The sequence below is a fragment of the Clupea harengus genome, chromosome 23, assembly GCF_900700415.2.
Source record: "Clupea harengus chromosome 23, Ch_v2.0.2, whole genome shotgun sequence".
Taxonomy (NCBI): Eukaryota; Metazoa; Chordata; class Actinopteri; order Clupeiformes; family Clupeidae; genus Clupea; species Clupea harengus.
The window spans coordinates 6,063,807-6,076,243 of NC_045174.1; the positions used below are offsets into that span (position 1 = coordinate 6,063,807).

Below are 12,437 nucleotides of genomic sequence, written 5' to 3' on the forward strand. Positions count from 1 at the left end.
GATCTAAATGTGTATGTTTGTGTGTGTGTGTGTGCAGGTATTGCAGTGTGCAACATTCCGGCAGCAGCGGTGGAGGAGACGGCCGACTCCACCATTTGCCACATCCTGAACCTGTACCGCCGGAACACCTGGCTGTACCAGGCCCTGCGTGAGGGCACCCGCGTCCAGAGCGTGGAGCAGATCAGAGAGGTGGCGTCTGGGGCCGCACGCATCCGTGGAGAGACCCTGGGCCTCATTGGCTTCGGTCAGCACACACACACACACACACACACACACACACACACACACTCACACATGCACACACAGTACAAGAGATACTTAAGATACACACACACACACACACAAACACACGCAGTACAAGAGATATTTAATATTCACATAACACACACACACACACACACACACACACACAGATGTTGACAGACTTATTCTTTATCATTCTTGCCTTTTTTTAGTCTTCTACTCTTTTTGTATCTGTTTATCCTGCTGGGTCTTTCTTTCCAGCCAGCCCCCAAACACACCTTCCTCTTTTGTCGTGTTTCTTTCTTCTGCCTTTCATTCAGTTTGTTTGCTTTTGTCTCCAGCTTCTGCCTCAAGCTTTTACACAGTTGGCTACAGTGGATAAAGGCTTTTTCAGTGTATTTATTTCCCTTTGTTTTGTTCTTATTGTAATTTTCTTTCTTTTCTGCTATTATCTGTCGACTCATTAATTCCGCCACATTCCCCTTGTGGTTCCCTGTCCACACCTTACTGTCCTAATCCCTCCTCTCCTGAGTGTGTGTGTGTGTGTATGTGTGTGTGTGTCTGCGTCTGCCTGTGGACAGTATTTATCAGTCACCTGATAAACATTGGAGACTTGAGAGTCTCTCTCTCTCTGTGTGTGTGTGTGTGTGTGTGTGTGTGTGTGTGTGTGTGTGTGTGTGTGTGTCCAGACAGCCAGTCAGGCCTCCATATAGCAGTGCTTATCTCACACACAGCACACCTCTCTGCATGTCTGCTCCAGAGACTCCCCTCACACACTCACTCTCCCTCGCCAACCCTCTGTGTGTGTGTGTGTGTGTGTCTGGACACAACAGTGGATCCGGTTTGGCTGTGACCGTTTCATTGCCATTGTCTCACCCACACACAAGGGATGTCTGGGTCCACAGTGGAGGTCTCGGAGTGACAGTAAGCCTCTGTCACACTGTAGATAATGGCCTGTCCTGTCCTGTCCTGCAGCTACTGAAGCCAGCACAGCATCCCCTGCTGCCTCCCAGTCCCAGCCTCTCACACACACACACAGTCAGGCAGGACATGGTCACTCCCCACCTGTCCCTCGGATTAACCCCGTCTGCATGTATAATACACTGTAGCCCAGACGGTGCATGAGGTCATCTGTGAGTGTATTTCCTGATAGCCAGGCAGGCTCTGTCCAGCCACAGACGGTGGACGTTACGGTATGACCATACAGAGGAATGACTGACACCAGGAGTGGACCTCTGTGTACATCAGGTTGAACGCTGTAAGAGAATAGCCTAACCCTCAGCCTGGAGGTTACTGTCACGTTACCTGTGGACATCGTTTGCCTATCCTTTGTTGGGATCCTATACTGGAACATCTCACATCACATATCAATCAGCCAATTCAATTTATCAAATTTCACACAGATTTAAGCTTATTATTGTGCAAAAACCAAGGCATGTGGAGAGACTCAACAAAGTTTTTGAACTCCGATTTATACTTAATAAAGTGTGTGTGTGTGTGTGTGTGTGTGTGTGTGTGTGTGTGTGTGTGTGTGTGTGTGTGTGTGTGTGTGTGAGAGAATGTGTCTGCTTGTTTGTGCAGGTGTTTGTGATTTATACTTAATAACGTGTGTGTGTGTGTGTGTGTGTGTGTGTGTGTGTGTGAGAGAGAATGTGTCTGCTTGTTTGTGCAGGTGTTTGTGATTTATACTTAATAACGTGTGTGTGTGTGTGTGTGTGTGTGTGTGTGTGTGTGTGAGAGAGAGAATGTGTCTGTGTGTTTGTGATTTTTAGGCACAAAGGGTCCTTTCCCACAGCCCTGATAAACATTGGAGACTTGAGAGTCTCTCTCTCTCTCTGTGTGTGTGTGTATGTGTGCTTGCGTGTGTGTGTGTGCTTGCGTGTGTGTGTGCTTGTGTGTGTGTGCGTGTGTGTGCGTGCGTGTGTGTGTGTGTGTGTGTGACTTCATGTCTGGTCTCTCTCTGAAGGGCTTTATTGATTCTGGCCATCACTGCTAAAAGAGGGACTTCTCTTCTCCCACACACACTTTCACAGTCCTCTCTTCCCACCTCTCACTCTCAAATAGTGTTTCTCACTTTATCATCTCTCTCTCGCTCTCTCGCTCTTTTTTTTTTTTTTCAAGCAGTCAGTCTGTGTTTTCACTCTGTCTTTATCTAAGCACACTTTGTACTGCCTCTCCTGGCTGTCAAGCAGCCTCTGAACAACCTGCTAATAGAGAAGAATAGAGGGAGAGAGGGAGAGGGAGAGAGAGAGAGTGGGTGAGTGGGTGAGTGGGTGAGTGGGTGAGTGGGTGAGTGTGAGGAAGGGGAACCATAAGATAAGACCATATCTCAGCCCTCTCACTCCTCCTCAGACTGCTCCTTTTCAGGCTCCTAAGTGCTGCTAGGAACACAGGAGTCATCGGCGTGGAACAGGAGGTGTCATAGGCTTCACTCCTGCTGCTCCCCTTTAACCACATTCAGTGGTTAGGATTGGAACACACGCACAACTGCTGGGATGCTGCAAATACAGGCTTTTTTTATGAGTGTTGACATTTTGTGTGTGTGTGTGTGTACAGGTCGCACAGGTCAGGCGGTGGCGGTGCGGGCGAAGGTGTTTGGCTTCAACGTGATCTTCTACGACCCGTACCTGCAGGACGGCCTGGAGCGCTCCCTGGGCGTACAGCGCGTCTACACCCTCCAGGACCTACTCTACCAGAGCGACTGCGTCTCCTTACACTGCAATCTCAACGAACACAACCACCACCTCATCAATGACTTCACCATCAAACAGGTACAGTCTGTCTGACACACACACACACACACACACACACACACACACACACACACACACACACACATACATATATATATATATATATATATACACACACACTTTCTTTTCTATCTAAAATGTCATTAGTGAACTTTCTGCAGAAGTCTGCTAAGGCTAGTGATGTATAGACTCTGTATAGATGTGCTATGGATGCGTTAAAGACAGACATACACACTCCCTTTGTATCTTAAGCTCGCCAAAGCTGGAAACAAATTCATTCCTTTGCTCTGTCAAACGCAATTAGCGCCAGCCCACGGCTACGGCAAATATATCGACTCGGCTCAGCAGTAGGGAACTGCTGGGAGCTCAGCTTAGAGAGATGAGTGTGTGTGTGTGTGTGTGTGTGTGTGTGTGTGTGTGTGTGTGTGTGTGTGTGTGTGTGTGTGTGTGTACACTTGCTGTCTCCCTGATCCACTTTGCCCCCTGGAGGAAAACCAGAAGAATGACCCCCACACCCATCTCCCCCCCCCTCTTTTTCTTTTCCCCCCTCATCTCTGTGACTCACTCTGCCCAGCTCTCCTCTCCTCTCCTCTCCTCTCCTTTCCTCTGCTCTCCTCTCCTCTCCTTTCCTTTCCTCTGCTCTCCTCTCCTCTCCTTTCCTCTCCTCTCCTTTCCTCTCCTCTGCTCTCCTTTCCTCTGCTCTCCTCTCCTTTCCTCTCCTCTCCTCTCCTTTCCTCTGCTCTCTTCTCCTCTCCTCTGCTTTCCTTTCCTCTCCTCTCCTCTTTCTGTGTGGATGTTGCCTGAGTGCGGTGCTTGCTCTCTCTCTCTCTCTCTGTGGTGTTGTCTGACAGGAGAGCGTGGTGCTAGTTTAACCTAGTTAACTGGCTGTTTGTTCACCTCCAGCGTATCCTTGCCTCTCAGCTTCTCCCAAATGAAAGGGTGTAAATGTCCCCCCACCTCCTCTCACTAACATCTAAGGCAGCACTCGGCTTCGGAGCAAAGCTTTTTCTTTCTTTCTTTCTTTCTTTTTTTGGTCTTTTTTCTCCCCCGCTCCCTTCAGTAAAAAAAGGAAACAGACCTAATAAAAGGCAGCTTGGCAGCACCAGGGCTTTTCATGGCCTGGATTTCTAGCTTTTTTTGTCAAGATTAAGGGATTACTTTCTTCCAAGTGCTTTCATTAGATTTTCCTTTGCTGTTGTTTTTCTGGCAAACAGTGCCGCTGTGCTGTTGCAGTTTATCAGCGCGCATATAAACATACTGGGTGCCACTGTTATCAAATCATTCACACACACACACACACACACACACACACACACACACACACACACACACACCCACACACGTATGGAGTCACAAAGATAGACACACAAAGTAATCAGCTCATGTAGTGCTTTTGGGGCATTGGGAGTGGGCGTGTGGGGTTTAAGAGTAGGCCACTGCATGTGTGTGTGTGTGTGTGTGTGTGGGGGGAACAGGGAGATAGTCAGGACATTTATCTGATGGTGGTTTTCATCTCCTCTGGAACGAAAAACTTCCTTAAGAAATAAACTTCTTCAAAAAGAACTAAGTTGCATTTCTTCAAGGTCATAGTCTTTGGGTTAGGGATCCGTAGAACATCAGCCATAAATGAAGTAGACTATTTGGTTGAGAAAGGCCTTCATTTTAAAATGCATACAGACATAATGGTAAGATGATTTATGTCTTGTGACTGTCAGGCTGTGGCAAACTGTGCTAGCAGTTTCCCAGAAAGCCTTCTATGTCCCTTATGTTCCCCTAATCGGGACCATAACACACACAGTACAACATTCCTGAGTGGTATGGGAAGAGCCGTGACAGATGCTCAGTGTTGTGTCCGTGTGAGTTACTACCACTCACATGATCTCGCTCCCATGACCACAACATATACGCCAGCAGGAATGACCAGAACCAATGGATACTCCAAGGCCTCACATCTAACCAAACCTAAAGATCTAGGTTATGTTTGATTTTGGACACAAACAGTCTGATTTAACAGTATCTGTTAAAACTGTGTTGCTTGTCTTTTACATGAACCCCATGGAGTTGTGTTTTAGTGTTTGTGTTAACGCTACGTACGTGTGTGTGTGTGTGTGTGTGTGTGTTTCAGATGCGTCAGGGGGCGTTCCTGGTGAACACGGCTCGGGGGGGTTTGGTGGATGAGAAGGCCCTGGCCCAGGCCCTGAAGGAGGGGCGGATACGTGGAGCTGCCCTGGATGTGCACGAGACCGAGCCCTTCAGGTGAGCACCCCACACACTCCTGTTTCTCCTGGGCACACACACTCATGTTTCTCCTGGGCACACACACTCCTGTTTCTCCTGGGCCCACACACTCCTGTTTCTCCTGGGCACACACACTCCTGTTTCTCCTGGGCCCACACACTCCTGTTTCTCCTGGGCCCACACCTGCATGTTGGGAACCACTCCCCTCCACACATGCCATACAAGGAAATGTTTGTTTCATGACTTTGATGTGTCAACATTTAAATAATTCATTCAAGTTCTCTGTGGAGAGTCACACACAAAAGCCCGGGGAGGAGAGTTTTGACCTTTATGCATTATCCATTATTTATGTCACTTAGCTACCAGCATGGCTGACTTTGCTTGGAACAGAGATCATGTCCTGATATTTGTCAACCAACTGTAGTGAATCCTTTAACACATCAGTTAACATTTATAAAAAGGCCAGAAGACATTGTCGATTAGAATACATTTTCAAGGTGAAGTCATTGATGTGAATTTAGTGAAATGCTATTTCCATTTCAGCCGCTATCAATATAGTGGATTCTCTGTGAAATTCCCCCAACTTTGCAATAGGGTGCAATAAGGAAAGATTGTCAGTCAGTCAGGACAAAGAGGCACTCAGCCAATCAGGACAATAATCTGCTTGTCAATCATGTGTCCGAGCCAAGGCAGCATGCCTGTGTGGGGAGGGACCTCGGGGAGGACTCCTAGGGGAGGCGTGTGTGTTTGAGCAGCTAACTCCCTCTGAACCGCCGGCCTCCATCACCCTGACCCACCCTCAGCTCTCAAACTGCTGCTGCCCTGCCGCTCTCCGATTGGCCGTCTTTAACTCCGCTGCGCCTCCTCGCGCCTCCCGTCCTCCATCAGCTCATGTGACGGAGCCCACACACAGACCCCTCCCATCCCAGCAGGGACGGAGCGGAGGCATCTGCCGTCACGGCTGGGAGGAGAGACACGGAGGAGAGGCAACTCGCTGATGTGATGGACTGAATCTGACATTTTGTACTGTTCTCCACTTTTCTTGGTCTTTTTCTCTCTCTCTCTCTCTCTCTCTCTCTCTCTCTCTCTCTCTCTACTTTTCTCTCTGCCTCTTTCCGTCTCTGTTTGTCTGTCATGCTCTCAGCTTTGCCCAGGGCCCTCTGAAGGATGCCCCCAATCTGATCTGCACCCCACACACCGCCTGGTACAGCGAGCAGGCCTCTCTGGAGATGAGAGAGGCAGCAGCCACTGAGATCCGGCGAGCCATTACCGGTAATTATCTCTCCATCTCTCTCTCTCTCTCTCTTGCCTTGTCTCCCATTCTTTCACTCTCTGTCAAACTCTTTCTTTGTCTCTTGTTTTTGCTTGTCTTTTTCTGCCACTTCCAAAAAAAAGCTTTAAGGCGCTCTCTACCAACAGAAGCTCCCCCCCCCCCCCCCCCCCATCATGCCCCTTCTCTTGTCTCTCTCCAGATGTCACATTTCCACTTCAATGGCTGGTGTGCAGCCTTCATTAGTTCTGTGGCGTTTAGGAGATGTCATCATTAGGCTGGCTGGCTGGCAGGCGGGCGGGAGGGTAGATGCTGGCCTGAGGGTCCTGAGGGGCAGGCCCTGGCTTAGAGGAGCCTGTGGAGGAGATGCCTGTGCTCCCCTGGCTGATGTGTTCATTAGGCCTGTGCTTAGCTCCTGTGCTTAGCTCCTGTGCTTAGCTCCCGTTCTGTCCTCAGTCCTGATGGGCCGGATACCAAACAGACCCTTCGGCTTTTAAGGCACTCTTAACAGATTTAAAAACACACAGCTGTGACCAGGGTCCACACACACACAATTCAAATAATAATAGTACCAACTAAATCATAAAAGTAAGTTATGAAAACTAATGTGTCAAGCAAGAAATCCATCTCCATCTCCACCTCAGCCCAGTTAGAGCCATGGGTGTGTGGATGATTGATTTTCACATCTCCATGTCGTATAGCCTGCAGCAAAACATGTATTGATTACACTCATTCTTCTCTAATAATCAAAATGGCCAACTGTGATGCCCAAGTCTGCCCTTCTGCCAGATCAGTGCTTTATTGGCCTATTTATCATGCGTCATGAGCACAGCCAAGCTGTTAAAAGCAGTAGTGATCAAGATAATGTGCCGTCTCTAAACAGAAGAGCAAAGCGTGAATAACGTAAGAAGTTAATAAAGTGCTACCTGTTTTGTTGTTTTAAATAATTGTGGGGTATTGATCTGTTGATTGTGAGCTCCTGACAGAACAACCTGGTGCCTCAGTCATCCCAGTGAGAATAGTGCCAATCAATGATTTTGTTTTCGTTTTATAGACTGCAGAAAAAAGCATATTGATTATGGCTTTATTCAATCCGATCCTTTATTCAATTCCAACCAAAACAACATGTTTTGACACAGTAGTGTCAAATTCACTCTGCCATGTCTCAAACACTAACATGCCCGTAGGTGCAGTATTATCTGGACTTCAACAGACAGGTCAAATGGAAGTTTCCTATTGGATGTGAACACAAATAAAAGTGCAAAGAAACAGAATAATGCACGAGTGCAGTCTTGCCACCAGTTGCGTTCACACTATTGTTTTTCTCCATCCCGTTGTCAAGGCACAGTGATGTAACTAGTCAGCATGCCAACGGAGCGTACGATCACACCTTCTGAAACACAGCCTCTTTGCAAAATATCCAATTACCACGAAGATTGTGTAGACAGACAATCCTACGTTTATTAACGTTTTCAGTAATAAGAAAATAATTGGCAGTTGTAATTGAGGTAGTGTTTTTCAGACCATTACTGCGCAAACAATTCCACATTCCTTCATCCAATTTCTGAAGCAAAGGGATCTGATGTCAGTTTAAATGCTTTAGAAAAAGCATGGAGCACTGCAGAGAGAGATGCCCTTACGCCTGCACACACACACACACATATACACACACACACACACACACACACACACACACACACACACACAGTTAAAGCAAAAAGCCCTTCGACCTCATTCCATTTTAACTACATAGCCTTTTGAACCGGCATTATTCAAGGTCATGAAATGATGAGACATTTGGATTGGAAACATATTTGACATGGGAAGTTGGCTTTGCCATTTTAAGGTTTTGGGATATGTTGCCATGACAGAATATTTCTCAGTGTGGATCATTTGAGTGTCTTAAATGTTTGGAATCGTAACCCCTCTCTCCACTGTCTTGTGTTGCAACAGGCCGCATCCCAGACAGCCTAAGAAACTGCGTCAACAAGGAGTTCTTTGTCACCACAGCACCCTGGGCAGTGATGGACCAGCAGGGCGTCCACCCTGAGCTCAACGGCGCCACCTACAGGTAGAATATGAATGCACAGCCAGTGTAGTCTTACCTGTAGCCTGTCCAGCCTTTTTTGTTTCAACATTTTACTCATTTACCATTTAATGGCTTCCCACAATCCATCATAATCAAACAATGCTTTTGCATAAATGTAGGAATGGACTAACTCACTTGTTACAATACCCTCCTGTACATTCTGGCTTGTAGTTAGCCTGTTTAGCCATGTAGTCATAGGTTTCTCACTTAGGCTGAATGTGCACCTCTTAAAGTATGCTAGTCTCCTACCCTCTCTCTCTGGATTGGACAGTAGTCCTGTCCCCTGCTAGCTTGCCACAAAAGCACTTGCTTTCCCCTCCTCTTCTAGTCTCTTTGCACTGCTAGCACTAACCTCTCCATTAGTAGTCCGTGAGTGAGTCCTGTCCTAGTGCCTGCCCCTCTCCTCTCCTCTCCACCCCAGACTTCACTTTGATTTCAGTGTTTGCGCCTCCATGTGCTTCTTTTACGCAGCCAAGTGACCAACCAAACTCTGCAGGCCATTACTACTGGTGTCCCCCAAGACAAATTAAATGCCTAAATCTCACTCAGGTAAATACACTGCCCTCTGCTGGCCGCGCTCTGTTGCCACACGTGCCTCTACTGCAGCGCTTAACCCCCCACCTTCCTCTAACAGCCGTACTGAGACAGGAGTGGGATGCTCAGTGCCCAGTGACGGCCCATGCCAGGCCAACTCAGTGGGCATCACATGTATGACTGACTGTCAGTCACGGTGTACGCGCTGCAGAAGTGACTCTGCACGGTCCTGAAGGATCATCTCTCTGCTCCTCTTTGGGGAGTTTGCGGTTTCCCTCTATGTGTGGAGGATGCTTGTGTGTGTCCCAGCATGTCACATTGTGTGTTGATGTGCGTATGCCACACAAGCAAACTACTAAGTCGTTGACACTTCTTCAAAAAGTACACTTTTTTGCTTGAAGATCATGACGGTTATTCATTCATTTTGAATGTGGTGGTATTCTAAGAAATATCCGTTTCTCTCTCTTTTGTGTGTGTGTGTGTGTGTGTGTGTGTGTGTGTGTGTGTGTGTGTGTGTGTGTGGTAGGGGGGGATTTAGCATTTGCCTAAAACACACAGTGTTCTTGCAGGTGAAGGTGAAAGTGTACGTGTGTGTTTTTTGGAAAGGGAAAGCGAAAGAGAAATAGACAGATGTTTACAAGCTAGGCTGCATAGCCATAGGCCATGTTCCAGTGGCAGTCAGGTTGAAGAGGTGTGTGTGTGTGTGTGTGTGTGTGTGTGTGTGTGTGCGCACGTGCGTGTGTTTTAACCTGGATGTGTGTGTGTGTGTCCTCTCTGTACCCAGCGTTCTTGACTGTTGTTTTCTCTTTGCCCAGGTACCCGCCGGGGCTGGTGGGTGTAGCTCCAGGTGGCATCCCAGGGGCGATGGAGGGTCTGGTGCCAGGTGGGGTGCCCGTCGCCCACAGCCTCCCATCAGGCACCCACCCCTCCCAGGCCCCCTCCCCTAACCAGCCGTCCAAACACGGCGAGACCAGAGAACACCTGACCGAGCAATAGCACCGCACCAGGAGGAGCCATCGCTATAGCAACACCATAGCAACCAACCAAGCAACCAACCGGGACCAAGAGACAGTGAACTCACACGCTGCCACACAGCACTGGGGGTTGACATGCGTTCCATGGATTTCTACTCCTCCGTTTTTAATTTTTAAATCTCTCTATCTCTGTCTCTCTTCTGGTTCAGTAAACTCTTTTTTGTTGTTTTTGAGATGTTTTTTTGTTTTGTTTCTTTTTTTTCCTTGGAAAAAAGCTTCTTTTTCTCTTTTGGACATCCAGTGTGTTAACACTATGAAGGTGCGTTAGTGGGAAGAAAACCTCAGCCCACCCTGACAACTCCCATCTGATTGGATGGCCTGCTTCCCCACGCACCAATGGGAGAGCTCTGAGACACCACAGCATTGCGTGCTACTGGACCCAGCCCCCCCCTACCCAAACCTCCCTCCCTTCTCTGTGACCACTCCCATCCTTAGCCTGGCCCCTCCCTTATCTCATGTGTGCAGATGAGATTTTTCTTTTTGGTCTTCGGTGTGAAAGAAAGAAGTAAAAAAAAAAAAAAAAAAAAGGTTATGAAATATATATAAATATATATTTATCAGACATCAGTTGAAGGAGAGAAGTAGTTTGATTGCCCACTTGCAGTGGTGATCTACAGAGTGAGCTTAACCCTTTCCTGACAGTCAGTCAGTTTTTTCCTCACCCACCCCCTCCCCCCCAAGAACGTAGTTCCTGTCCGCTCATACACAGACGCACACATAGAGTGAGCCAGGAGAACTTAGTTCCTGTCCGCTCATACACAGACGCACACATAGAGTGAGCCAGGAGAACTTAGTTCCTGTCCGCTCATACACAGACGCACACATAGTGAGCCAGGAGAAGTTCCTTTGTGGTCCTCACCTTGCGTAGCGCCGTCTGTAGACCAAATATTTTAAACACCAAGACAAGATCAAAGTTGTTAGCAGTCTGGTGGTCTAGCCCTGAATATGTTCACTCTCCAATAGCATAGCTGGTTGAACTCCAAATCAACTCTGCACCTACTGGAAGGTGTGGCTGCCAGTTAGGGAGTGGGTTTTCAAACTGGTCTTTTTTTTTTTTTTTTTTTTTTTTTTAAGTGTTGGATAACATGGATCAAAGAAGTCTGAAGTTTATGGAGCCAAGTGTGGTTATGGGGAAAGTTACAACTCAAACATCACCTCTACTTTCAGAAGATGTAGTGTGTTGAGATTGCATTGTCTTGATGGATTGCAGACTCTTGACATAAGCCTAGGAACACAACCATATCATCCCAAAATGTATGGATCAATACAGACATTCACATTCATGACTTTAGAGTTGGCTTCAAAAAAGCCTGTCCGTAGCTGAGAGATGTACTGTGTGATCTTTCTGAACACCATTGACAACTTTTATTTTTTTGTTCATCTTCTCTCTCTTTCTTTCTTTCTTTCTTTCTTTCTTTCTGTGGTGTCATGCTGCCGTCCCCAGGAGACATGTTGTGTAGCCATTCTGTACCCTGCCTGTGACACACTCAATGTGTGCAAGAGACTCCATGGGACTTTTCTTCTCACTGCTTGCAAGTTGGATGTTCAGTCCAGTTCTTCTGCTGAAAGGACATGTCCTCACTGAAAGGACAGGGGGATGGAGGACGTGGGGCTCTCTTCTCATTGGCTGGTCCAGACTGGCTGCGATGCTCTTGTTTGTGTGTTTGTTTTCTCTGGTGTGAAGGACATCCCAGCTGAACAGGAAAGGGTTAAGGATATCTCCATTCCGTAATGACTCAGGAAAACACTTTTTTGCAGATGTTCTTTCCCCCCCACCCCTTCAATTTTTGGTCCGAGAAAGAAAGAAAACAGAATTCTGGGTAGTCTGCATATTTTCTCTCTCCATGTTCCTCCCATTGTGGTATTTTTATATATCAGATGCATCCCATGGTTTCGGTGTTTTAAAAGAAAAAAGAAAAAAAGTTTTGCAGTCCTGTTAGATTTGTATTGCCTAGTTAAATGTTCCTGTAATCATAGTCCTATGTGATCTTCCCTCCATTTCTCTCTCTCTATCTCTCCCTTCCTCTACCTATTTCATTTCATCCTTCCCCTCTCCCTTTTCTTTTTTTGTTGTTCTCTTGAAGGCCAGGTTTTTGGGGCGTCCTGTACTCTGTAAGAGCCATAGCAACTCCTACTTAGTGCCCAACACTAGCAGAAGCAGAGGCCGTCAGCAGTATGTTTTGTTTTTAGTGTGAGTATTTGTATTTGTTTCTTGTACAAGGTGAACATTTAGCATACAGTGCAGTTCAAATAAAAGATACAGTTCTGACATCATA

General features: G+C 47.1%; 1 protein-coding gene across 6 annotated transcripts in view; it reads left to right on the forward strand.

Moving 5' to 3' along the window:
- Positions 1-12,437, forward strand: part of ctbp2l (C-terminal binding protein 2, like) — an 84,775-nt gene extending 72,338 nt beyond the window's left edge. For 5 of the 6 annotated variants that reach the window (XM_031561186.2, XM_012831045.3, XM_031561184.1 and 2 more), the window contains 6 exons: positions 38-244; positions 2,800-3,014; positions 5,122-5,252; positions 6,379-6,506; positions 8,458-8,575; positions 9,943-12,437. In XM_031561186.2, the coding sequence (XP_031417046.1) occupies positions 38-244; positions 2,800-3,014; positions 5,122-5,252; positions 6,379-6,506; positions 8,458-8,575; positions 9,943-10,123 (980 nt within the window). In that variant the 3' untranslated portion in view covers positions 10,124-12,437. Of the gene's footprint in view, positions 1-37; positions 245-2,799; positions 3,015-5,121; positions 5,253-6,378; positions 6,507-8,457; positions 8,576-9,064; positions 9,143-9,942 lie in introns of all 6 variants that reach the window. The other variant, XM_031561183.2, reaches the window with a different exon arrangement.